The sequence below is a fragment of the Haliaeetus albicilla genome, chromosome 15 (assembly GCF_947461875.1).
Source record: "Haliaeetus albicilla chromosome 15, bHalAlb1.1, whole genome shotgun sequence".
NCBI lineage: Eukaryota > Metazoa > Chordata > Aves > Accipitriformes > Accipitridae > Haliaeetus > Haliaeetus albicilla.
The window spans coordinates 21058741-21085106 of record NC_091497.1 but is presented as its reverse complement, the minus strand read 5'-3'; the positions used below and the strand labels follow the sequence as shown (position 1 = coordinate 21085106).

Here is a 26366-nt window from a genome sequence, read left to right as displayed (position 1 = left end):
TTGTAGTTAGGGGAATAATATGTTTTGTTCCATCAATGTGTCCACTTTACATTATTCAGCACAAAGCTTTGTGAAATAAGAATCATGGGAATATCACAATATAAAGGAAAAAGGTACAAATAACAGCTTCATAAACTGAGAAATGTACATAAATAAATCATGTAGATGGGGGCAGTTTGCTTAGCTGGCAAGAAAAAAATATGGAAAATATGCTTGTTAAACAATAACCACAGAGTGTGCTTTTATGATGTTTTTCACCACAGTAATTCATATTAGAGATAGAAGCAGTTGCATGTTAAATAAAATCATTCAGCATTGTTCTCCTCACATTACAAAGAGCTGACTTATGTTGTTTTTAGATGCCTCCCATTAGAAAGTAAATATTCCTCTGATGTTATACATTTCAGAAAATTTAATAATGATGAACTGTAAATAAAGTCACAGGGAGATTTCAGACAGTTTTATTAGCAGATTGTTGAAAAGAAAAGAAAATTAAATACAATAACAGTAAACGTGGTTCTCACATTGAAACCAGGCTCAAATAACTAGGCTACCATAGAAAAATTTCCAATTCTTGCATTATGATGTAAAAACAGATTTTTGTACAGATTTTGTACAACAAAATTCGTAATAACCTTTTTTCATTTTTAGAAAACTTTAAATATATAGATAAAAATAGACAATTTTCATAGGTCCTACATGAAGATGAGTATGTTCTGTTCCAAGGGCTTGCATAGAGCGCAAATGTGGTTATAATATAGAACAACTAGACATTAATATCTTTAAGATTACAAAAGCATATAAACAATAACATGAGCACAACTTTTCTTCATAATCTATGCAAAAAAAAAAAAAAATCCAAATCAAAAACCAAAAACAAAATACCAACCCAAAACCTGTATAACTAAAGAGGGGCAAAAAATTCAACTTACAGTAACATCTCATGGTCTGTAATATTTACACTGTTTTTAGCAAGATTCTTTCTAAACATCCAGCTTATAAATTGTTTCCCCCTTAATCCTTAACATTTCCATTTATGTACCAAGCCAAACACTGAGGCATTCCCAAAGGTCTTGAAAGTATATACTGTAAAACTACTAAACCTACTTACAGGTGACTCTATGCAAGGAGCAGAGCAATGGTAGATGCTACTACATATTTCAGTTGTAGGCTTTTAATTCTCTTTCAGATATGAATGATTCAAAAGCTTGCCACAAGTCCATCTAACTTTACAGCTGTTAACCCTTTAAAGACTGCATAAGAAAAAACTGGAGTACAGAATCCCATATGTGTTCAAGCAACTATGAAAATTATGAAAGAATCATGGTTAGAAAGTAATGTCACTACAAAGTACTGGGTAACAATATTTAATGAAAAATATTGCTCAATATTTCTTTAAAAAAAATTACCGTGATGTGAACTTGTATATACATCTTTCTATTGTTAAAAAAGGATTGTGGTGGAGTAAATATGAACTGCACAAAATAAATGTGTACCAGTATTGCAAGGAAGACCTACAAACTATAGAAGCTCAGTGCTAGAGGTTACAAAACATTAGATTTTTTTTTTGACAAAATAATAATTAATATCCAATCAGAACTATTTTTAAAGAAATATTTAAGTTAGGCATCTTAGACATTTAAGGTTTTGATATGTTTCCATGTAATAAATAATATTTTATATGCATAAAACATTAGATGAAGAAAGCATAATCACAAAACTTACAGTAATAGCACTGATTCACAAAATCAGTCTTTAAAGGGGTAACCCAAAAGTACGCAAAGCAAAGAACATAACTTTTAGTAATGTAATAAGCACTGTGTTGCAGCTTACTTCCAGTTATCAGCACAAAGGTGAAAACACATATTGTAGCTTTCATAAAGACAGTGAAAGTAACACATAACCACCCATCCCTAAGACAAGGTGGGAGGGACAATAGACTTCAACTGTATCACTCAGTTCTACGTGGAATTGGACTGATACATCAAGTGTTTGTTAGGTTTTCTTTTTTTAGCAACATTGACGTAATATGACATTAACATATAAAAATATTTCTGGCATTTTGACTTGCTGCTCAGCCACAGTCCATTCTTAAAAGTGCACTAATCAGGGCACTAACCAGGGCTCAATATACAAATAAAAGTGGCTGATACAGAATTCTGACTTGTTACCAGATGCTTAAGATCTCATTCAGTAATACTGTGACTCCAGGACAAATATTTACATGCCTGCATGCGTTAAAACTAGAAAGGTGTCGTTCTGACCAACAGGGTGACAAAACAATATTATCTAAAATTTTCATTTCCTAAACTCTAGATTTCTACTGCATACATAATACCTTCCTTGTGTGATTTGTGTTATATACTGTACATGTGACCAACAGTTTGATAAGAAGCAAAGTTTTTTATTTCATAAACCCCTGACAGTTTACAATGAGAAATTATTACTCTTTTTATCGTATTTTTTTATTTTAGGAAAAGAGACTTTGTGAACAGTAAAACAGTTTGTTTACATTCAGCATTTCTTTTCACTTACACAAAATTCCATTTCACTTAATGTAGTCTAACATACATGTGTTGGTCTCTCGGAAAGCATGTGGAAAAAATGTCTTTAAGAAGAAAACCCACAATCATAGTTTGAAAACTGAATGTATCAATTTTTTTTTCTTTTACTTTTTTTTTTTCCTTTTTTTTTTTTAATAAGAATCCTCTTATGCCCTCTAGAAGTTCATTTCTGAGCTGTCTTGCTGGTTTCGGTATGATATAACAGTCTGTAAGTGTACTTGGACACCGCTGGAAGGATCATTTGATGTGCTCAAATATAGAATCATCAGAGGAGGACAGAGTCTGCATTCCTTGAAAAAGGGAATACTCAGCCTTGTTCTGACCCGCCTGTAATTTTGGATACAATAGTCTGGCGCAGAGATGCAGATTTTCACTGTAAGAAGAGTGCTACTGTACATTTACAAACATTCTCTAGGTCTCCGGGTCGAGCCACAGGAGACAACCAAAGGAGGACACTCTTGCAGAATTCTTTACATTTTTGAAGAACATTGATAAATGAAGTTGAGGAAGTCGCCTTGAAAACTCTTTGTTTCCACAGAACTCCTTATGAGCCAATGTCTTACTGCAAAGTTCTTTACCGTAGCACAGGTATCTTCAGCAGGAAAAATTCAATACATGACAGTAGTTTTCAAATAAAGTCTTCCATCTAAAATATGAAAAACAAACATTTACTTTATATATTTGTATCTGCAATGAATCGAAAAGAGGAAGAAACCCACAAGATTTAAAACCTCAGCGGAAGTAGTCCTCCCATAAATCTGTAAAATGCCACCTATGGTATTTTACGTTTAAAATAAAAGAATAATAAAACCTGAACATCAACATTGCAATTTCATCTGACAGTGGTCAAATTAACTCTGTTAAAAATTACACACACTTTGCAAGTTGTGAATACTGTAACACCTTCTAAAGCTTTAATACGTGCTGCACTCATATCAGTGCTAGAGCACTAGGAATGTAGGTGGAGCTTCTGTGCATGTGTTTTTACTGATATGCAAACTTAACTGAATAGTGCTGAACAGCAATTATTTCCTTCATGGTTGCAGAGCAAAAATCTTCTTGCATGCAATCGTTAGTACTCCCATCACTAAAGGCATAGCTCATACTTTCTGATTTCGCTATGTTGTTAAATATACCATGTAATGTAACCATTGTGCACATTTGTAGCTATTTATATAGAACCCAGTATAGGATATTTAATCGGTATCAATGAAGTATAGCCTCCTTCCCCCATAAATGAGATTAACTGAACAATTACTATGTTAAAGATGTAAGCACGTCTCTCTCAACAATTTTTCCACCCAAGTGAGGAGCATATATTTAAGTGAGATATGTGTGATGGAGAGGGAACATAAGAAACAATAAGCTCACCTAGCTAGTAACTGTTGATCTAGAAAAACTTGAAGAGAACATTCTGCCGTAACATATTTTCAACTAATTTACAAATATAATGCAATTTTTTCTTCACTGGAGACATGAACATCTTCTATGCACCTATTCTCATAGCAATACAAAGTTTTTTTGGTTTTTTTGGGGTTTTTTTTTTTTTTAAATAGGAAACAGACAGCAAAACTTCTTAGTTTTCTGACCTGTAGGATAGAAAGTGTTGCTCCCTTGTGAGTAGAGCATATCAATCCCCCCCAGTGCACAATTACAAAACACTACTTATATTTTAGAACATAATGCATCTGGAAGTACAAGCTGTATCTCAGCTCTTGAAGGCCACATGAAACCCTTCTTTGGGTCCAAGTGAAATCAGCAAACATTTATAAGATTTCAGAGGGTTTTGTTTCTGGTTTGGTTTTCTTAGTCTAACCTTTATACTCCAAATCAGTCTTTAAAATTCTTATTAGATATACAGGAAAGAAACTGTGTGAGATAAACCTATATAAATGAATGCTGAAATTTTTGAAATGCTTGGCTATGATTGAAACACGTGGCATCACTTCCACAAGCTTATTGTAACCGTTGAGAGAAAGAAGCGTTTAACTTGAAAGCAGACAAATGTACATCACATACGGCTGTAAAATTTATCCCTTCTGCAAACCCCTATCCAAATTCTATTGTCTAGTTTCTATCAGAACTGCTGGGGAAAAAAGGAGAAAGTAGAATTGCTCGCTCTGTCGCAGTGATTCTTATCTAGTGTCCCTCTGGTTTTCCTTTTCCACCACTAGTTTTCTTTTGCAAGCTTCTGGGGTGTACGCCCTCTGGCCACTTTCTCCCACCTTTACACTTTCCTGCCCCTTTTCCCTGTTTTTTTACATTCCTAGCTTTTTTTGGCAGAGTAGATGATAACTTTCCCACCAGTTAAGAGTGCTTCCACATTCTCATTGCTCTTTACAGTCTTTGTGCACTGAAGAGAGATAAAAAGAAATTGAGTAAGGCCTTAAGTTGAAGACTTTTTAGTCTTATTTGATGCATGAAGAGCAACCAAAATGCTTATGGGAATTCGGGAGAGAAAGAAGGAACCTCTGAAATGGAGCTTGGTAAAACTGAAGGCCTAGTAAACCATCTCAAAAGAAAACCTGTGTCAACTATAGGGTAGCCAGAGCTGCTGCTGGCTACAGTTGCATATAATTCTCCTAAACATATTGAATAAACACAATAGACATTTACAGCACTAAAGCTGTCCAGATACCTCTGTAGGAGAATTACTCTGCATAATACCAGCACTTTGGCTATCCTGAATGCACACTTGCTAATGAGTGCTATGCGTAATTCCCACACCTAAACATTAAGATAACCTACAGTCAGTAACTTGTATTTTATTTTACTATGTTAGGTCTCCATATACCTTTTAAAATAAAATATTTATTAAAACATATTCTCAATTAAAAATACAGCCGTAGAAAGCGGAATCCTTGTAGCAGCCAACAAAAGATGAACAATCTGCAGAGAACAGCAGTACATTTTCAAAAGTCAGCTTTATTTTACACTGCTTAAGGACCCAATCTGGCAGTGAAGTCAATAGGAGGTTTTCACTTTTAATGGAAGACACTATCAGATCCTGTATTCTGTATCCACAGACAATGAATAATAATAGAAATGGGCAGCTTTACAAAGCATCTTCCTTACAAAGTAAGAGGATATTTGTTTATATAGCTTAAAAACATTTATGATGAATATATACAATAAGCATAAATCTTCCTGTTCCTCAAATAACTATATGATGGACCATTAAAAGTGCAATTAAATAATCTGTATTGATAATGGACTTAAAATGCCATATTAGAACTCAGCAGCTGATCTAATATAATTGCTAGGCTTATTATAAAACAGATATATTCTCTACTAACGTGGTTGACTAATTCCCCTAACATATGGGAAAACACAGAAAGCATTAGATACATCAACTTTAAAATAAATCCTGCCATGTTATGATATAGATAAAGCAATTCCATGATTAAGTAGTACTTAGTAAGAATTCAAAAGTTGCTAAGAATTCTAAAATATTTCCTTTATTTTCTCAAGAATAGTCATGAAAGAATGAGGTGCAAAATGAATATCCTTTTCTTTAGAACCTACAGTGCCAACATGGAAAAAAAATCACAGTATCTGTGGAATGGCCCACCACCCTCTCAAATCATGAGTTTGGGAGAAGATGGAGAAATCATTTCTGTAGGCTTTATACTTTTCTTCCCACATGCTCCTGTGTGTAGCTGAGAAGTTCACGTAGCCACTCATGAAGAATGTACACCAGGCAAATAGCACTGCACTTCAGAAATACGAAGACTTCAAACCATGCTAGGAAAAACAGAGGTAACTCACAGCTCTGCAGAGGAACGATAACCTCGCATCATGCTGTGGTGACCAAACACAATACCTATATCTGATTGCTGTCCCGTTTCCTTTTCAGACTCCTATTCCCTTCTTCCTGACCATTTTTCTCTCCATTCTCATTGTTCAGAGGTTCTTCCGAAATGACTGGAACTTCTCAATGTTGTTGTCAAAGCCACCGGAATCACTTCGCCTCTAGGTGTAGCCAGTGTTCCTATCTGAATACCATCAATTACCATTGATAGGCCTTCATGATTTCAAGGTTAAAATCATAAGCAAAACCTACCAATCATGAGGGTGACCAGTGATCAAAAAAATCAAGCAAGCTCATTCTTTGCAACTTAATGTGAAAATGCCACTACTCCTAAATCACAAATCATGAGCTTGCCTCTGCTTCCTGCCTCCCGATCAGCTTTTATTTAACAATTATATATGCATGTTGCATTACTTTCTATTGTTAACAAATGCAGAATTTGTCTATCTGCATAAAACCAATTTTATGCAAAACAAATATGGAATATACTATTCACACAAATGTAGATATATGCACACAAACATATACTACACAAACACACATACATAGTGTTCTCTAAAAACGTTTACAGCACTGGAGTATATTTTTAGACTACTGAAAACTTATGATCTGTGGTAAAGTTTCCCAAATTTACACACTGTTATATACAATATAAATACATAAAACTTTCACTCTTAGGAAATCGAGCAAAAACACAAACTGGGAAAATACTGCTAAATTTCTAAACAGAACTGTGCATGATTAGCAGATTGCTCTTTTGCAAATGGCAGTGTTCAGCAAGATCACACAAGCTCATGTTAGTAACTGAAACTGAAAATGCCACTACTGCTAAATCTCATTTGTTTTTGTCTGTGGACTGATATGACAGAAATTCTAGCTAGAGTGAGGGAGTGTTTTTTTAGATCAACCCTTTTTAATTAAGACTCATTTTGAGGTTTTTGAATGAACATGCCCAAATAGTTAAAAGGTCATAAATGTTATAAAAAACAAACAAATGGAACTGACGTAAAAGTTTGCAATGCTGAAAAAAATCATATGTCTTGAAATGCATTCCCACAGAGATGTCAGCTGGACAATGATTCACACTAGTGTTCTGTGGGCAGTTTGTGGTAAGTATCTCTATAGGCCCAACATTTTCTGAGATAAAAACGTAAACCCACGCAAACATGATTCCTATTAATATGCATCCTTGTAAAGTGACAAAAATCTACAAAGAAATGTTAAGTTTGGTCTTAGGTCTCAAACTAAATAAATCATCCATCAGATCGTAATGTACGTATTTCTGCCACTCAATGCAAGTCACACTGGGGTTGTTCGCCATCCAAACATAAGATATTTTAGTTTGTATTCTGAGAGCTGCTGTAAAAACAAACATAACAGTGATCATCATGACTTTTGTAGGAGCATACTGAAGTCTTTGGTTTATGAAAATCTGCAAATCAACATCAAAGGTGTGGTGTCACACCTGAATTCAGTCAATTGCTATCATAGAAAAGTCTGAGGAGGAAAACTCTCCTTAGTAATAGGATAAAGTGTTTCTTATAGTTAGGAGCTTTAGGGAAAAAAATGACCAACCAACTAAGAAGATATGGTAGCATGTCACAGAGAGCTAAGAAACCCACAGAGTCCAGAGTAAAAAGAAAAAAAGGACAAAATAATGTATGAGAAAGAAAATGAATAAGATCAGAAATCTCAGTGGGAGTTTTGGAAAGTTCAGGTGTCAAGGTTTGGACAATTTTTTATTAATTTATTATTATTGTTATTTTTTATGATCGTAAGTTGTGAGCTGTAGAAGAGTAAATGCCAGCCCATGATCCAGGAACCCTTACATCAAAGCAGCCTCAATTTTAGTCACTAGAGTTCCTAACTACAGTTAATATAATTTTGTCAGATGTGCACAGGCCAGTGATATAAGCTGATCTTCACTCAAAATGGGTCTTAAGGTTATTTGAATGGTGTGGATCTATTAACCTCTTTGTGCTTTCAAAGTAAAGAACACCTACTTTAGGCTGATTTCTCTCTCGTTAGTAAGAAGAACACAACCGAACAAGTGAGGATGGGAACTTTATTCCCAACACTGACTCCAAAATGATCTGTGATCTCACTTTTCTGTTTTTCTGTTTTCTCTTTTAACCTTTCTCTCTTTTCTTCCCCTTCTCTTTTTAGGTAACAAGGATTCTGTGCACTGATGGTTTCTCAGTCTGTTTTCTTGTCCTTAGCAAGGTACAGCACTGTTAGCTGAGATCTCTAAGGACTATGTTAGCACAAATAACAAAAACCCCACCAACAACAACAAAAAAGCCCACATGTATATACTTATTTAATTGAAAGTATAGGCTTTTGGCTCATAAAAATCCATTTGAAGTCCATCTCCATGGCTGGTGACAGAGCTGACCTAAGCTGGGAGTCCTCTTTTAAAATCACATGTTGCAACACAAAATCCCCAGGACTAGCCCATGTGCTCACTAAAGACAGCAGAGACTTGGTACTGAAATTCAGTATAGACACTCTGTTGCCACACACTACAGCCATTAAAAACAACTAACTTCAGTTCTAGCAAGCTGAGGCAATTACGAAGCATTTCTGACTCTTTGTGCAAGAAAAGATGGCATGGCCAGTACATGAAATCACTTGTAAGTTAGTGTAACACATATTTTGTAACTTAAGAATCATTACAGCTCTTTTCCTCAACATTTTGTAAGTTAGAATATTAGAGTAAAAAATATTATGATCCATCCCCAGTCCAACAGGTTAAAAGAAATAAAATATTTGTGACATTAAATGGGCCTACTTTTATCTAAATAAAAGAAAAGCTGCTCACTTGTGCTAAAGAACATAATAAATTGTGTTTCCTGTTAGGAAGTAGCTTTATTGAAAATGGCAGCTATTTTCTCAGAAGTTATTTCCAGGCACCTGTAATCTAATGAGGTTTGTCCCTTTCAAAGAACAGTTGTACGTGCATGCCCGAATGCACACAACCTCTTCAGCCCAGAGCTGATAAAAGCATCTGCAAGCCATAGCTCAAGCACATTTAAATTATATAACTGGTTGGTTTATTTGTTTTAATAAGATGGGGCAAATGTGAATCACAGTGTACTTCTAACCTTTCATTCAACTTGATGTTTTAATCATTTGGAGGAAGAGAAACAAAACAAAAGAAAGGGATGGCAAACAAATGGTAATGATTCATGTGATATTTGATAAGACAGCAACGGGAAGTCAAAATAAAAGCAAGCATATTGTGACAGATGGAAGGGATCTTAGTCAAATTGTAACCCCTCTTCGAAAAACTTAAAGGAAGCAGCTAATTAAGGACAAAATATATTTTTGTATACTCTTCATACATTTTATTCAAAATTGAGACAAAAGAGGATTTATTTTCCACTGAAGCAGGAAGATAAAAATGGGAGTCTAACTTTTTAATCATGGGAAAATCATTTAGATGAGGTTGAGTCTTTTTCATAGTTTGCAGAGTGCGACTGAGAACATAAAGCCTGGCTTTTGTAAAATGCAGTCATGAAATCAACTGAACATAACTTTCCATAATTTTCCTGACAAAACGCAAAACAGTATGTTGTGAGGGGAAAAGACTCCTCCCAGTGTGCGAGGTTAATTAGAACACTGAAGCTTTACAACTTGACACTGAAAAGAAGGGACAGAGGGATCTATACTGTCCTGACATTGTTACTGAGAGCAAAAGTAGATCATGTACTGGGGAATATGGATGGATCCACTGCCCTCTTCCCAAGTAGAATTAGAGCGGAGTACAGGAGATGTAGGAAAGCAGGCTCAACTGTTGAGGCTTTGAAATTTGAGCAATTTGTTCTCTAAAAAAAAGTGCGTATCTATCCAGTTTTTATGCAAAGATGGGTGATTTCACACTGCATGTTCAATAAACTCATGCAAATATGAAGTATGTAAACATATTTGGCCAAACACTACCCTAGTTTGCCCTTTGTATAACACCAATAAATTAGTTTCAAATTTGCATATTGTTATTAATCATACACCTTTCATTTCTCTACTTAACATTCATGTACAAATATATTTGTGTTAATACTCAGTGCAAATATTCAGGAGACTGAGATGATCATGTATTTCTTTTTAAAATAATAATTTATATTTAGGAGATTTTAATTCTACATCTGAGTTTCCAGACATAAAACTAAAACATGGATATGTAAAAAAGAGTGTCTAAACACCTTTTTTTGCAGTTATTTTAACTATTGAACTCTCAGGATCTTCTTTCAGTAATTTTATCATGTGTTTTAATCATGAATATATGTTTTCATTATATCACTGAATACTGCAGGAGCAAGCTAAAGGTCAGCAATCTGGTCTTTAGTAAACTAACAAAGTGATGGACTACCTGAATATGTCACCTTGTATTATTTAAAGTTCATACAGAACACACAAAGCTTGCCATTTTGAGCACTGAAAAGATTGAACTGGCAAGGTGAGAAATTATTTGAAAGAAGTAAGATTAAAAAAAATCACAGAAGTAAGATTAAAAAAAATCACAGTCTTTTATTGCTCCTTTATGAACTTAGCAACCCTTTTTCTATTTGTATAAACAGAACAAAAGCATATCCAAAAAAGAGACATCAGAACTGATTACTTACAAGCACTGAACCTGAGTCACTAAGGCATTGTATTGTGTCACTTCTATTGGTAAAAAAAATTAAAATAATAAAAAAACCCAACAACAGATAAAAACCAAAACAAAACACCTTCGACTGAAGAATCATGTGGAAAAGTTATTAAAGGATGAAGTCACAGCTAAATACAATCAGCTTGTGAGCTTCCACAGCTCATTGTGTTCAGTGCTGTTTGTAACACAGTGTAGATAATTTTTGTGCTGAACAATCTGTCCTGCACTAAACAGTTTTAAATTCTGCAAAAAAGTGTGCTTTATTTGCTATCATGTTTTCAGAAACATAAACAACTTTTTTTTACTATCTTTTTAGCAAGCCAACCAACAAGCAACCTTGGATCTGATAGCATAAAATTGAGAAAGAGTTGCATATTGGAATGTGGTTTCTGCCTGATACTTTTTTTTTTCTTGTAAAGTCTTGATGGAAACAGAAATTACTATTCATCTTTTATTCTGATTGCTCTTCTTTCCACTTTTCTCAATTTTGCCTCCTTTTTTAGTGCTTTGCTCAAATGATCACTTTTTTACACTAAACATCATCACCAAAGTAATCTTACATACAAAATATCAATCATAAAGTTAATCTTCAAACAGGCTTAAAAAAATAAATATTTTTCTCTCTGGAGAGGAAAAAAATGTTCATAACATGAAATCTGAATAAAACACAATAGATCAGCATTTGTTGGAGCTTTCAGCAGATTTTGCTTCCGAGTTGAGATCAAATTACAGAAAATATCTATGCAAAAGCATATACAAGTTAGTCTTTCTTAAAAACTACACTCCACACACACGCATACAGATCCTTTCCATCACTGAACTAGAAGCTAATAGTATTAGCATGATACATGTGTTTACAATTACAGATCACGTAATAAAGTGTGGATTAATAAAGATCTTTTATGAAAGTCTGACAAAAGTAAAACGGGTCATGATTTTTCTACTAGGAATAGCTGTGGCCAGGGTTAGTACTAGCAATCTATTGTTTCCATCACCAGACAGTGTGATGTTAATTTCCTTCAGCATACGCAAATCGTTTATGAAGACAAGCTCTTCTAAAGTATTACCTTTTCTAGAGGTTTAGCTCACACTACTTTTTAAAATAGGAGAAGACTTATCTAATACCTACTGCTATGCAGAGCATCTCTCCTGATTCACAGAATCACAAACCTACCTCATTCTTCTCTACAAGCTACTTCTTTTCTAAACAAATAATTTTCATTGGATGTAATACCCCAATGACTAAAAGGCAGACTAGTATTTTGTTGTTTTCAGATTAGACTTAAACCCCACAATTAATAGAGAAGTATGATCTGGCTTTTCCTTAATCCCGGTTACTGAGATGTCATTTCAAATGCTGCAAAGGTTACTGGAAAATAGAGGCCATTTAAAGAAAGCATTTAGCTTTACTACTTACATTAACCTGCATACATCAATTCTGGAATGTGTGGAATCCTTTTCTAATATCAATATCACATTAACACCACATTTTTCTTTAATACCCAACCACCCTTGTTCTCATCTGTGTGCTAAAACAGAGTAAGAGCCCAATGCAAAACATGAAGAAATAGTCACATGCAGAACAGGAAGGAATGAGGCTGTAAAATAGATGGATTGCACGGTAGCAGGCTTATGGAAAATCTATTAAGGATGCATGGGATGTCAAAACATAGGCAATACAAGCTTGCTGCTTTTAGGTATTTTGTATGAAAGCAAGCTTATGGAAGACAATGGCACCTAGCAGTCAGCTCCAGAAGAGGAGTCAAGGTGAACAGAAACCAAAACAGAAGTCATGCCCTAAGAAATGAGCAATGAATTGAAGTCACACATAATCCTTACTACTACGTAGAAATATGAATAGACCTTAACGAAGTTCCTGGGGCTTAGCATGAGTGACACAACTACAAAACTGAAAAAAAAAAACCCAGCTCATGTTAAATTTGAGGAAGACTTCAGGCTGGAAGATGCATATGGGGTTTAACCTAGTAGTTAGCTATGAAGCAGTCCTTAAGCAAAATGCTTTTGTTCCTATAAGGAATGAAAAATACTAGCATTGTAAATTACATGCGAACTTTGTTTCTGTGGCAAGTGCTAATGATGGCCCAGGCAGACTGTTTTTCAATTCATAATTCAAACTAGTTCCCCTAACGGACAGTAAGCTTCCATCTTGAGCGTATCTTCATAGATGCATTTAAGTACTGTGGTGACAGGCCAACCTTTCCCATTCCCTCTCAGTGGTAACATAATTCCAGATAGGTACTTCAAAATTATTATTCTACCCTCCCAGGAAAAACTCAATTAGCCTTAGGGCCAGGTGGTTTGAATTTGGCACCACTCTGTGTCTTTGCCAATAGAGATTCCGCAGAAAAAACAGCATGTCATGACAGACTGTGTCCTGGATGCACCCCACTACAGAAATCCCAGAACATATGGAAGCAGCATGCTTTCCCAGAGAGAACTTAGCACCATGGTCCATCATCAAAAAGTAAGCAAGAGAAAAGAGAAGGGCTAAATTAAACCACAGAGCAGTCCTAAACAGTGACTCTGGGATCGAGTGACTACCTTGGAGTCAGAAGCAATGACCTGTGCAAAATATCTGAAGTGTAAAATTTTCTTGCTTGGAAGTGTGATTTTGTCAAGACAGAGGAAATGAAAAATGTTACTTCATGGTTGCTTTTTCTCTTTTTTTTTTCCCCTAGCTTTCCACTTACACTGTTTATTTTCAATAGTAACATATTAATACCGTTGTACAAGTCACTTGCAGGACCTCCCCTGGAACAGTGTTTAGGAGGTTGGTTACCTGTGCTCAAGGTGAATTTAAACTGGAATAATTCCAGAACAGGCTACTAGTATAACACAAGGAACAGAGTCCACAACATGAAAAAAAAAAAAAAAATTATATGCTTACTTTAGAAAAGCAACAATTATTTCCTGTATATACATTAAATAGTAAAAAGAGACAGAAAACAGCTCTGTTTTCTATAGCAGGAGCTCAGTTCTGGTGTAGCTTTCCAAGATGATAGATGTATTAAAATGGTCTTTAAGATGGTATTTGTGATGTGATAGCCCGCAAATGCAGATTTTAAAGTCCATCTAGTCCTATCCCTGATGCTATACCATTTTAGCAGGAAGAGAGGCAAGAACTGAGTATATCCTGAATATATTTACTGAATATCTGGTCTGGTAAAATAGACTTGGCTATGAAGTTAATTTTAACTGGAAAATCTAAGAGAGTCATAGGTTTTACAAGAATACGAAAAAACCTACAGGGAAACCTTAGTTGTTAATTCCTAAAATTAGGACTCTTTTGTGCACTGAATGTTTAAGATCAAACTCTGGAACTATTGCCCATTTGGAACTCGAATAGAACTGATTTTTGCAAGTTTTAATAGTGTTTTAGCATTTCAATATTTTAGCATTGGGAACCAGATTGCTTAGGATGGCATAGTTACTGCAGTGATAGCAACTGTGATTGTCATAACAAATTTGATGATAAGGTTGAAAATGGAACTGATCCTCTAGTCAGTTATACCACTTTTATGATGCTTCCAGTATTTCCAGTGAAGCCAAGGAGTCTGATCCAACCACAATATGTTTATGTTCAATTCATCAATGTGCAAACATACTGTTCTCTCTTCAATAGCTAAGAGTGTATATCTTTGAGTCAGAGTGTAAGGCTAAAAATGAAAGCAAATTATTGCTGCTTTTTATTTTATGTTTGTATTCAATATAGCTTGATTACTTGAAAGGACTTGTAGCCAGCATATTGCAGTATGAAACAATATCATGAAAAATACATGTCTTTAATGCAAGGGTTGCACCGACAGTTTGTCACAGGCAAAATCTGCAGAATCAACAAAGAGACTAAATAAACAAGTCAAAACTTGAATTATCTAATATAGCATTGTATATTTTTAACAATCTCTATTCTAATTTCATGCACATAAACCAGCACTGTAAATTTTTTTGGTCCTGACTTCATAACACTTTGCTTCCAAGGCCAGCTGTAGCACTTTGTGATCCATCCTTTCTAATGTCCATGACAAAACACACTATTATTCTATCGCTGCTTTTCCTAAGCTATTAGAGGCTGCATCACTTTTAAAAAATAAGGTTGACAAGAATATAATAGAAAAAATGTTCCTTTTACCATTACTGTTACACACTTTGTGTTTCTCAACTAGGAAAAACAAAATGACATCACATTATCGTTATATATGCTGCTGTCTCCCAGGATGTCCTTCAGGTGTTATGGAACCTTACAATGACCAAAATACTTCCTGTGAAGGGTTGAAAAGCTAAAGATTTCTTTTTAAAGCTAGCAGTCTATTCTATAGAATAGATTTTCCTCTTTACAAGCCAGCTGGCAGTTCACTGGAAGAATACTTAATATAGATATATGCTGACAGCGAATTTTAGCTATAGATGGAACGTGATGCTGGCTAAGTATTCCTTCCAAATGTGTTAATTTTAGTTCCACTTCCTTTATACTTACTTTTCTTACTTGATTTATTTCTTTTCTTTTTTGTCTTTCATAGGAACTTGAGACACTAACAGAGATGGGTCAAGTTCCAAATCAAATCCATGGGAAAGTTGAATGCTTGAATTATACAAAGCCTAAATTGTTTTATGTTATCCTTCTTAATTATATCAATATAAAAATAACCACCGCTAGAAAATGCTATTTTTAGAATTAAAATAGATTTGGCATAGTAATTGGTTGCTTTGCTGGTTTACAATAAGGCATTTATATGAATATTACAGACATACTAAGAATTTGTTTATCTTAAAACAAAATACAATATTTCCTATTTCTGAAGGACATAAAAACATGTTTTGTTCTTTTTTTTTCATCATACTGGCAAACAGTACAAAAGTACAAAAGCTAAAATCTTTGGCCACTTCAAAATTAAACCATCAGACCCTCAGCTAGTTTAAATTAATATAGCTTTATTGATGGCAAGGGTATCTTTTTTTCTTCTTTTTTTTTTTTTTTAACTGACATAAGAATAATAAAGCAATTGAGTTGGAGTGCTATTTTAGGAAGGTGGTTGCCTTCTTAACTCTTAACACTGTTCAAAGTGCTGCCTGCCTGATACAATCTCACCATAGAGTTTTATTAACATTTTAAGTCTAACTGCTTGTTTGGCTCTTGAATATATTTAGTCAATGTTGAACTCTCATTCTTTTTAACAGGACTTCTGACCCCACAGTTAGTTTAGGATTATAAAAGGGAGACTGTCACCTATTACACCAAAATGCTGCCAGTCGGTAATATACCACTTTTGATCTGACACAGAATAATTGAGGTAAGTCAGTCCATTAAATTTTTCTCATATGAAAATCCAGGCAGGCTGCCTTTACACAAGATTATGGCTATCAAGTATTTCCTTACTAAATCCCATAAAATATTTTTCCATCTATTTCCCTGTACCAGATTTGAAACCAACTATAATTTGTTGATAATAGTTGTAAATTGCTACATCTTGCATCGCCTCTCTTTGCCACTTTTTAATGCCTGGGATTCTGATCCGTCACCAAAGAAAATATGAAAGCAGAAGTTAATAACATAAGTGAACTTCTATTGTGCCTTTCATCCAAGAACCAGAATGCTTTACAAACATTAATTAAGTTTCATAACACCCTTGTGAGATACCAAAGCATTGGTGCTGCCATCGAGAAATCAGAAGACTGCATAAAGATTTGGTTCTGGCTTAAGGCATTGGTTAAAAATGCGCTGAAGAATGCTGAATGAACTATTCCTTTACCGTATCGTTCAATAGCAAAACATCAGACCTAAAGCATATAAGCAACCCAAACAAATGCTACCATTTTAGTGGTGAAATGGATACTCTCCATTTGATTCTTTGCTTGCTGCAAAATGTGAAATGAGCAAAGACAGTGACTTCTTAGCATATACTTCTTGTGAGTGTGTCACATGCTACATTTATCCTTTGCAATTAGACTGTCTCGGAGTATAATTATAACCCTGATATAAAATGGATTTATTGTATGGAAAAAAAATTTCCATAAACAACACCAAACCCAAACCAACCAAACAAACAACAGCCCCCCCCCAACCCCCCAAAGAAATTACTTTCTCACCTCCAGAAACTGAATTCAGGTTTTCTGGAATGTGACTGAGTTTACCGAATTTGTTTGTAGAGGTTTACCCCAGGGTACTCTAGTTATGCTCCTTCCATAGACAAAGGAGAAATATAGACACCTACTTTATGAAGTGATGAACTATACTGTAGATGTTTCTCTCTACTCCCTCCACAGAGGGTCGAGGATGACAAGCACAGATGTAGATGTCTACACGGTAGACTTCTGCGCTTCATCAGGTTAATTCCAGCCCACGTCTTGTTTGCAAGCAAAACTACTTTTAAATGGAGAAACATTTACTAGTTGTCCATTACAAATTAGTAACGATACAGTACAGTTAGAGTAAAATACTGCAACTGTATTAGTAATATGATACCATTTTCCCTTCTAGAGTTCTGTGATACTTTATCTACCTCTGTTTCTGCCTCTCTATTTATGTCCACTTTTGTTCTTATTTCAGAGTTTTTGGAATGCTTCTTTAGACTGTTGTTTCATGCCTTGTGCCTCCCATGGTAGCATCCAATTGAAATAAATACTGCAAGGCTTCAGGATTAATGCAGGATTCAAGTTATCCTTTCTACATTTGAGGATCATGCTTTATGCAACTTTCAAAACTGTAGAGTATAGAAACATTACAGAATTATACCAAGCAGAAAAGGAATTGTCAGGCATGGATATTTTTCCAGAAGTGATGCACAATTACTCATTTCCAACATCAGTAGTTACAAGAAGTGACTGAAATGCAGCTGCTTGTAGTGTGTTTACTGTCACAAGTGATGTTGGAATTCTGAGGCAAGCAAAAAGGAAAATACACAACAGATGAGATTCATCACATTAACTTCAGACACCTGCACTGTAGATAGCTGTGTTTGAGCCCGTTTTGTAGACTCCCTTTATAATCAATGAAGAAACTTGGAAGTTATGATTCATTTTCTTCAAAGGGAGAGATGTGTCTATTACTCTTCATTGACTTTAATAGGAGCCTAGCCAAATAGCACAGATAAAGACATCTACCCCACAAATGTGTGAAGTGAAACATATCCCTCCCACTGATATTGTTTGGGTATTTTATAGATAATTACATTGCCTCAGCAGCTATTCCACACCTTCATAATACACAGCAATATCTATACTGCTATTATGGTATCAGCAAAGTTCCACTATATCTTATCAGTTGAAAAAATTATAGGATAATGTAGTAAAGAATATATGAGTCTGTATATAACCTCAATAGCTTAAACATCCGGTTTCTTAAATTCTTTTATACAATAAGTGCTGTATCTTAAAGCACTCTTAAACAGCTCCTACTTTTCTGTCTCTGCAGGGCTGGCTTTCTAAGGTATTGCAGGTCTAAAATGAATTCAAACACATTAATGTGTTTATAAACTCCTTGTGCAAGGATTTAAGCATATGCAGGCATATTGAAAGTGAGTACAAATCCCATTGTGCTGTTTCACTGTGCAAATATAGTTTCTTTGCATTCTAAATCCCCAATCATTTCCCTATTTCAAGTATACTTTTATTATTCCAATAATATTGTACTTATCCTGGAAAAGAATGAAACTCCATTTCACAAATCTTACTCTGCACAGTGTTAACATTCTGTATAGAAGCTATTTTAACCATACTTTGCTATTCTTTCTCTACAGACACTATTTCCAACAATATTAAGTAGCTGATACATTACCTTGGGATTCTAGGTGGTCCCCTTTTTAAGTAATAGCCTTCACCTTTGTCCCTGAAGAACTAATCATTGTCCTCTTACACCTATTCTTTTTACAGAAATAGCTTTCTGCAAAGTACTTGATTTCTTTTCATCTCCTCACACTTCCATATTCAAATTTTGCACAAAACTTTAATATTGATTTTTTTGTACTTCATATTCTCATTCTGGATGTCTAGCTATTTTGGATACTGTCTCAAAGTTGCTGATCACGGCAACCTGTCATTTAACTAGGTCCTCTGCCACTACCGTCCTTTATAACTGTTACTGTCATCAGTCTTACTCCAGGTTCAATCATTAAATGTCAGGCAGTAACTCACAAACTGTTTTTTCCTCAACTGTTAGTCTAGTAGAGTATAAACTAACCCCATATCATGTACAAACTCCTGCAGTATTTTAAATTTTAAACTACAAAGTTAGTCTCTTTTTCTATACATAGTATCTGTTCTATAAAAGCTGTTATGCATCACAGGTTGACAATAATAAAAAATACCAGAATGTTTACCTTGTCATCCCTACTTGTAAAATAATAATAAAAAAAATCATCAATTAACATGAAATTGAAGTAATTTAAAACCCCTTGAAAACTTTTGGTAGAGTGAATAGGGTTTCTCAAATTTTAAATGTTGCTGTAGTCAAAATGACACAGAATGTGCAATAATGTGTTTGTTTTTCAGATACTGTAGGTCTGAAGAGATTTTTTTGTATACTTCAATTATAAAAACATTTAAAACATACAAACTTGTGCAATTTTTATTTTAATGAAGATGAGAAGTTCATTAACGAAGATAAATATTTCATTAGATGTTAAATAAAACAAAGAGATTTTTTGGCTTCTCTCAGCACAAAATTCCTTTGAAAGATTAATTAATACATGCAAATTATGCAAATTAGACCCATGCAAATATTTTATGAAGACAATTAAGGGAACCATTAATTACTGCTTTTTTTGCTTCAGTGAGATTCATTCATTTAATTTTAATTTCACTTTAACTGTTTTGATGTATAATCTTGCAGCTAAGAACTTTATCTTTCCTAGTGGGTCACTTAAACTTATAAATTTCATCAAGTGAGCAGCAACAGAAATCTGTAAAGATATTCTCTGGGCTATGTTTAGTATCAAGAGAAATTTTTGACACAATGCACTCCTAGAAACTGCAAAACTGGAAGGGAATGTGAGCTCATTCTTGGACAAGGTTCAACTGCTGGAAAAGCAATTAATTTGCTTTGGCTGTGCTAATATAGGGGAATTAGAAAGTGTGACACAAGACAAATAGAAATAATTAGTTCTCCAAAATGATGTTCTCATTAATATGGTTTGAACAGTAGAAATAAAAAACATTATTGTGGCATGTCTGCATTCTGTCCCTAGCCACAGGAGGTAGAAAAATGCAAGATACAGCATTTTTTCACCTTTGTAGTTTGTATGGTGATGGAATTTATTTTTATTTTTTATTGTAGGTTTTAAGAAAAGCAAATTGTGGACCTGATCCTGTTATCTAAAACCTACTGCACTTGCATAAAGCATGAGTGATCCTAGGTTTCTAGACTATCTTCTTCCTGTGAAAATATGAAGCTATAAATATAACTGACTAGGCTTTTCACAACAATACACTCAAGTTCCTAAATTGAAACTTTGATTTTGATACCGTTCATTTAAATCATGTTTTATGATATGCAATACATAAGGTATAATATGTTTATTCTGTAGTTTAAGCTACTATAGCAAAAGACTGCTCTATCAAAAGAGTTTATGATATCCTCTTGAAATCTGGTAACATAAAAGAAGTTTTCTTTTTCCATAACATGAATACACGTGCATGCATTTGGCAAAGTACATAGAGATAGATTTTCAGTTGCTCTCATTCTTAACACTTATACCAGTACAAACCAGCTTTTCTACAAACAGTGAAAATCACTAGCTGGTACTCTTCACAAAAACAGGCTGCTAGAAGGTTGTTAAGAATATTTGCTCACTTACTCTCTAAATTTCTTAGCTTGTTGCAGAATTAAAATTAATGTAGCATTATGTGGTCTCCTCAAAATATTAAACTTTTTTACTTTTCCCCTTGCAGGTGATATGTCTTCCAGCTGTTTACCAAGTTCCAGCTGAAGGCACCTCCCTTCGAATGTTTTGCTGTGTACATACCTTTTACCTGGAATCAGATATTAAAGTGCAATCATTTGATTTATTTCTTCTTTCAGTTAGGTGGCAAATCTACAGCATCTGACAGAAATTGAGATTTTGTCTTTAAATATGAGAGGAGAGAAAATGTGGCCATGCCTAGCTTGACATTTCTTGATAGATGATTACTACCATTAAGAAAATTCTCAAGTGCAATGACCACAGAGGTTTAGCAAAAATATCCAAGAAAATTTCTAGAACTCACATTGTAATAATTGTGTATAAACAGAATCCTGTCTTCAGGGACATTGTTGATAAGAGACAATGTAATGAAGGACTTTAACCTGAAGTTAAAACCTAAGAAACTTTCCTATTCTTTGAATAGTCATTCATTCTTTAACAATATGGATATAATACTTCCATGTTCCTAATTTGGTAAGAATACGTCAGTTAAACATATGGATGAATGACCATAACACTTGCAAAATGCTGGGAAGTACTTTCTTCCTTGACCATCAATTCTGTTGCTAGTCAGCTTTTTTTGCAAACTTTTATTAAATGTAGCTGTCTTTAATGATTTCTTTCTAGCAAAATCTTAGAATTAGCACCTCATACTCCACCTCCTTGACTTTTCTAGACTAGCCTTTGATAAAAGGTTTTTGGTATTCAAATATTGTTCTCCCTTTGTTAGGATCTTCTTATTCTCCGTCCACATGGCTAATTTCTTTCTCAGTTTGATGTTTTTAAGCTTCTTCCTCAACTTTCTGTTTTAGTTTCTTAGGGCTACGATCTCCCTCCCATTGTCTCCCTCCCCATGCTTCGTATCCGAGTAGTCTAATCCGCAAACAGAAATTTAGCCACTATATCCATGTTGACAATTGACACAGCCCTTTGTAATCCAGGTCTGTTCCCTTCTGTCTGACCTAAAACCTCAGTCTGTTTTTCTGATTCTCTGTGTGAATGTTTAGCTGCTCTGACAATCTCAGGTTGGGAAAACAGAGCTGTTAATCGTTCACCCCTTCAGATTCCTCCTCCTCTTTCCCACTACTACTTTCACTCTTAGTCACTATGAACCATTCTTTTCATCTAGTCTGTCAGTGAAGTTCAAAATCAAGGTATCCTGTTTGTTACTTCTGACTCTTCATTACAACATAGTGTCTAAATTTCTTCTTATAAAAATTCTCTGGCCCTCATTTTCCTATCCCTCTTTCTAGCTGTAAATTCCTATGCTGTTTCTCTTCATATCTTACCTACTAAGGCTTACTTCTGTCTGAGTTGTATAAACCAATTCATATGGCAAAAATATTTTCTTAGTCTGCTTCTTTGAATTGTCACTCCTTTTTAATTCCTTCACCTGCTCTTCCCTTTTAACAACTGGAAATACCATACTTGAAAGGTTTTGCTTACCCTTCACCTTATGCATTACTCCTTATCAAAATGCTTCAAATTGGAGTGATGCTTCCAAATAAGCACCTCATAGTTTTTTCCTCCATTGTTCTCCACAGTTAAGAAGACTTCATGTAATGTTCACAAACTAACTCACTACAATCCTTCAGGCTTGAAATCTGGATTTGTAGGTGAGCCTGACAGCAAGACCTGAGATCAGGAATGGTACCTGAATCAGGAATGTGTTCAGGAATATGGGTTCATGAACACATATAACTTACCACATAAATAGAAGAAGTCATTTACCAGCACGGTCACCAACATTTCGTAGTCATCATCTCATCTCAAAATGTATTTGTGTAAAGCTTTAAGGGAAATGACACTACCTGGCTATATTCCATCACTAATTTCTGTTTACCTTGGTCATGAATGGGGACAGTAATTTCAAGAATATGGTCGGGGATATAGGTAGGGATGATCATATTGAAAGATTTAATTAATACTATTGCACCGTTGCTGTTTTAAGATGGGTTCACCTCATAGAAGAAATGCATTGAATACTCTTCCACATAAATGACTAGCAATTCCTTTGCTTCCTGCTGTTGCCATAGCATACTTGGGGACAGATTTGCATTTGATAACTCAGATTTAATTAAACGTTCCACCTACTTTGTGTTTTTGACCAAAACATCAAAAGGAAAGCATGTAGTAATGCATACATGCTTAGTCTTCAGCTCCTGAACTACAGAAAGCTGATACTGGTTTACCTTCACTTCTACAAGTAGAAAAGTATAGCAGGTATTGAGCCTGTCTGTATACCAGGAAGCTGAAGAAAGAAATTCAGTGGAGCTTTGGGGTTAGGAAGCTGCCAGAACCTACATAAATTAAATAATCCATTCCCCATTATTTTAGCTTCAAACCTTTTAAATGTCATTATGCAAGGTATTTTAATCAAACTGGTTATGTTTATGTCAAAGTAACAGAATCTAGAGTCTATGTCAGGTCTTTTTTACAAAAGCTGAACACATAGGGTCAACTTGATATGTGAGGGGTAATCATATCAAATCAAGTAATAATGAAATAATGCTAGGCAACATATGTTGTTGTATTTTCAAAGCTGTGTCTAACAAACAAAAGACTTGAAAAGACTTATACCAGGTGCACTTTGTCATTACCCTGATATTCACAGAGGTTAGCCATCAGTCTGAGCAAGTGCAGAGCAAGCACAGATGATGTGTTACATATATTCCGTTAGCATGAAGTTCTGGGACATAAATCCTACCACCGATATTCAAGTGGGTACATTCGATCTAGTTTTCCATAAGTCTATACAATGAGAGAGCATGAAGGAACATATAAAAGGGAGGGCAAAAACGTGAAGGGCAGAATGAAAATTTTAGTTCTTGCAAGATTTAAGTTCAGTCTCTGATCTACCACAGATTTCCAACATATCCATGATCAAGCTCCTTAGCCCCTCTATGATATAAAGATAATTGCTTTGTTCTGCATCACAGGAGTATTTCCTGATGTGAAGATTAAATCCGTTAAAGATTGCAAAGTTGTCCAGATATTACAATGATAACATTTCTACTAGATTTCCAGTTACTTCTGACATAGCTCAAAAGAATTTATCTGAGACAGACCACAAGGCTGCAAACTGGAATCAGTAAAATAAATAAATAAGTCTGTTTACTAAAACTTACATTCATGCAGAAACATTATAATCAATGAAATATCCTCTGAAATAAATAACCGTAATTTAAGAGACTATTTTTGGACTAGTTAATTCTGGTAGATTTGTGAAATTAGTGTTTTCTCATGAATAATCTGTCCTTAAACAGTTTTTCAGAACTATTATGCACAAACATGCTTTCCTTCACCTTGATGCCTGATTTGGTTTTCTGTTTTGATATACATATTTACACTAGCAATTGAAAAGAATTATACACTCTTAATAAATGAATTCCGTTGAATGTCTGCTGAAGACCATCTTTACTTCTTTAGTTATTTCTTCATACAATTACTCTTGCAAGCTTCCCAGTGAAATTGAATTTATTTTTAAACCTAAAAAAAGGAAGCAGCTATGAAAAGATTTAATATTGAATGTAGAGAGAGACGGCAAAGATTTTTCAAAGAATGGAGAAAGTACAATACTACTCTAAGGCATATTAACAAAGTTCTGGGTTGGCATATCCAGGGCCAGCTCTCTACTTGGCCAAAGGGCTGCTGTCTGAGTCACATATGGTAAAAAAATCAGCTCTTTTTGAAAGTCAGTGAGTTTGGGCTTCTTTAAAAACCAAAAAGCGACCACAACTTTTTTTCCACATCTCACATTTTCATATCTCAGTCAAATGCTATGTAAAATACAAGCTAGTCCACAGATAACAGGAGAGTGAGATCTAGAGAAATTATCCCATGAATGTTTGTGTGTTTCCACTAAAAATGCTAGAAGAATAGTGGCATAGGCATTGCCTTTGGAATTAATGTAGTAATAAATATATTTTTATTCAAAATACATAATAAACTATAAATTTCCATTTAATATAACTGAAGTCAAGAATGTAATATGTTCAAAGGTGTTCTAAATGAACAAAAAGGGCTTGATTCAACACCTGGTATGATTTGAATCAGCCTTCCATATCCTGTGTGGCTTCCAGCTGCTGCTCCAGAAAGTCCTGGATCTTCCATAGGCATGATTAACCTTATGAAGATGTCTGAGATGCCCTGGAGCATCTCAAATGGCACTAGACATCTACTTGTGGACAACGAAATCACTTTTTAAATAGTGTAAGAATTAATGTTAAGATAAGAATATCTTAACTTCTCTCTGAAAACCTCTTTTCAGACTTTCAGACATGCAGGGATAAGATGGGAAATTGATGATGACCTTCCCTGGTAGATTAGCTCACATGGCTTGCTAAGAAATTTTCTTTTCTTCTTCAATGCAGGCAGTGGCTGACAGTCAAAAAGGAATGCTGAAGAGGATGGCCACTTTTCAAATTTAATGTTTCAAATCTGATTGAACTTGAAATTCAAGATTTGAAATCTAATCTGGACTTGATGTTTCTTTTTACCTGCCCAAGCTGTAGTACCTTTCAGGACAGAGACATGGATCTCATCTAATAGACTTCCTCCTCTGTGTGCTAAGTGGATAAAGTAACTTACCAGCTACTAGTTTGTAATAGTAGTTCTCTAAAGCACAGTACTTTTAGCAGAACTGAAAATTATTACTTTTATTTTGGCATAAGACTTGTCTCCCTCATGCTTCACACAACAAGTCACAACAAGGGAAGTGCAACTATTAGAAAAATCTCAAACCATTAAATATTTTGAGGTCTGTTGATGGTGAAGTCTTAATGATTTCATAGAAGAATGAAACACTAATATTGACAGATGAAGTTCCTTTATAACGGGATGATACACAAACATCAGGCATTTTTTTAATCTCTATCGTAGTTTAAAAACCAAATGCCAAGAAAAAGTCTTCTTTATGACACACATTACAGCTGACATGATGCCACTTTCCAGCACTTGTCTAAGAAGTAGTAAATGTGGCTGAGGGAAAAAAAAGAAAGAGAAAAAGGGACAGCTTCCTACACAGTGTAGAGGCACACACTGATAAACAGCTTACAGTCAGCAGATCTAGCTCCCCAACCAACCTAAAGAGGCACAGGATTATAGTTCAGTTGTGAATGAAGTACAAATCCGCTTTGTTTATATCTGTTTCATGATAGGCTACAGAAACACCATTTCTATACAATGAGAAATTATGCTGATGTTGTTGTTTTAATCATTTTTTCATCCTGGTTTAAAAAATAAAGTCTTTTAGTTCTTTCTCTAGAAGGGAAAAAGTGATTTGTTTTTCAGCTGATGAGACTATGCTAGAAATGTGTGTTTCACTAGCCTGCTCAGGTTTCAGTTACGTTCTGAGGGAGAAGACAAAGGGAACGGAGTACTTATGGGAAACATAAATAGGTAGAATGATGGCTTGCAGTGCCTGT

At 34.7% G+C, this 26366-nt stretch overlaps 1 protein-coding gene across 6 annotated transcripts in view; it reads right to left on the bottom strand.

Annotated features, from left to right (window-relative positions):
* Positions 1 to 445: 445 nt before the first annotated feature.
* DACH1 (dachshund family transcription factor 1) overlaps positions 446 to 26366 on the bottom strand; it is a 366010-nt gene continuing 340089 nt past the window's right edge. For all 6 annotated transcript variants that reach the window (XM_069802587.1, XM_069802585.1, XM_069802586.1 and 3 more), the window contains one exon: positions 446 to 3210. Coding sequence is in view for 4 of the 6 variants with exons in the window: in XM_069802585.1 (XP_069658686.1) it covers positions 3173 to 3210 (38 nt within the window). In the remaining 2 variants the exon portion in view is untranslated. The remainder of the gene's footprint in view (positions 3211 to 26366) is intronic.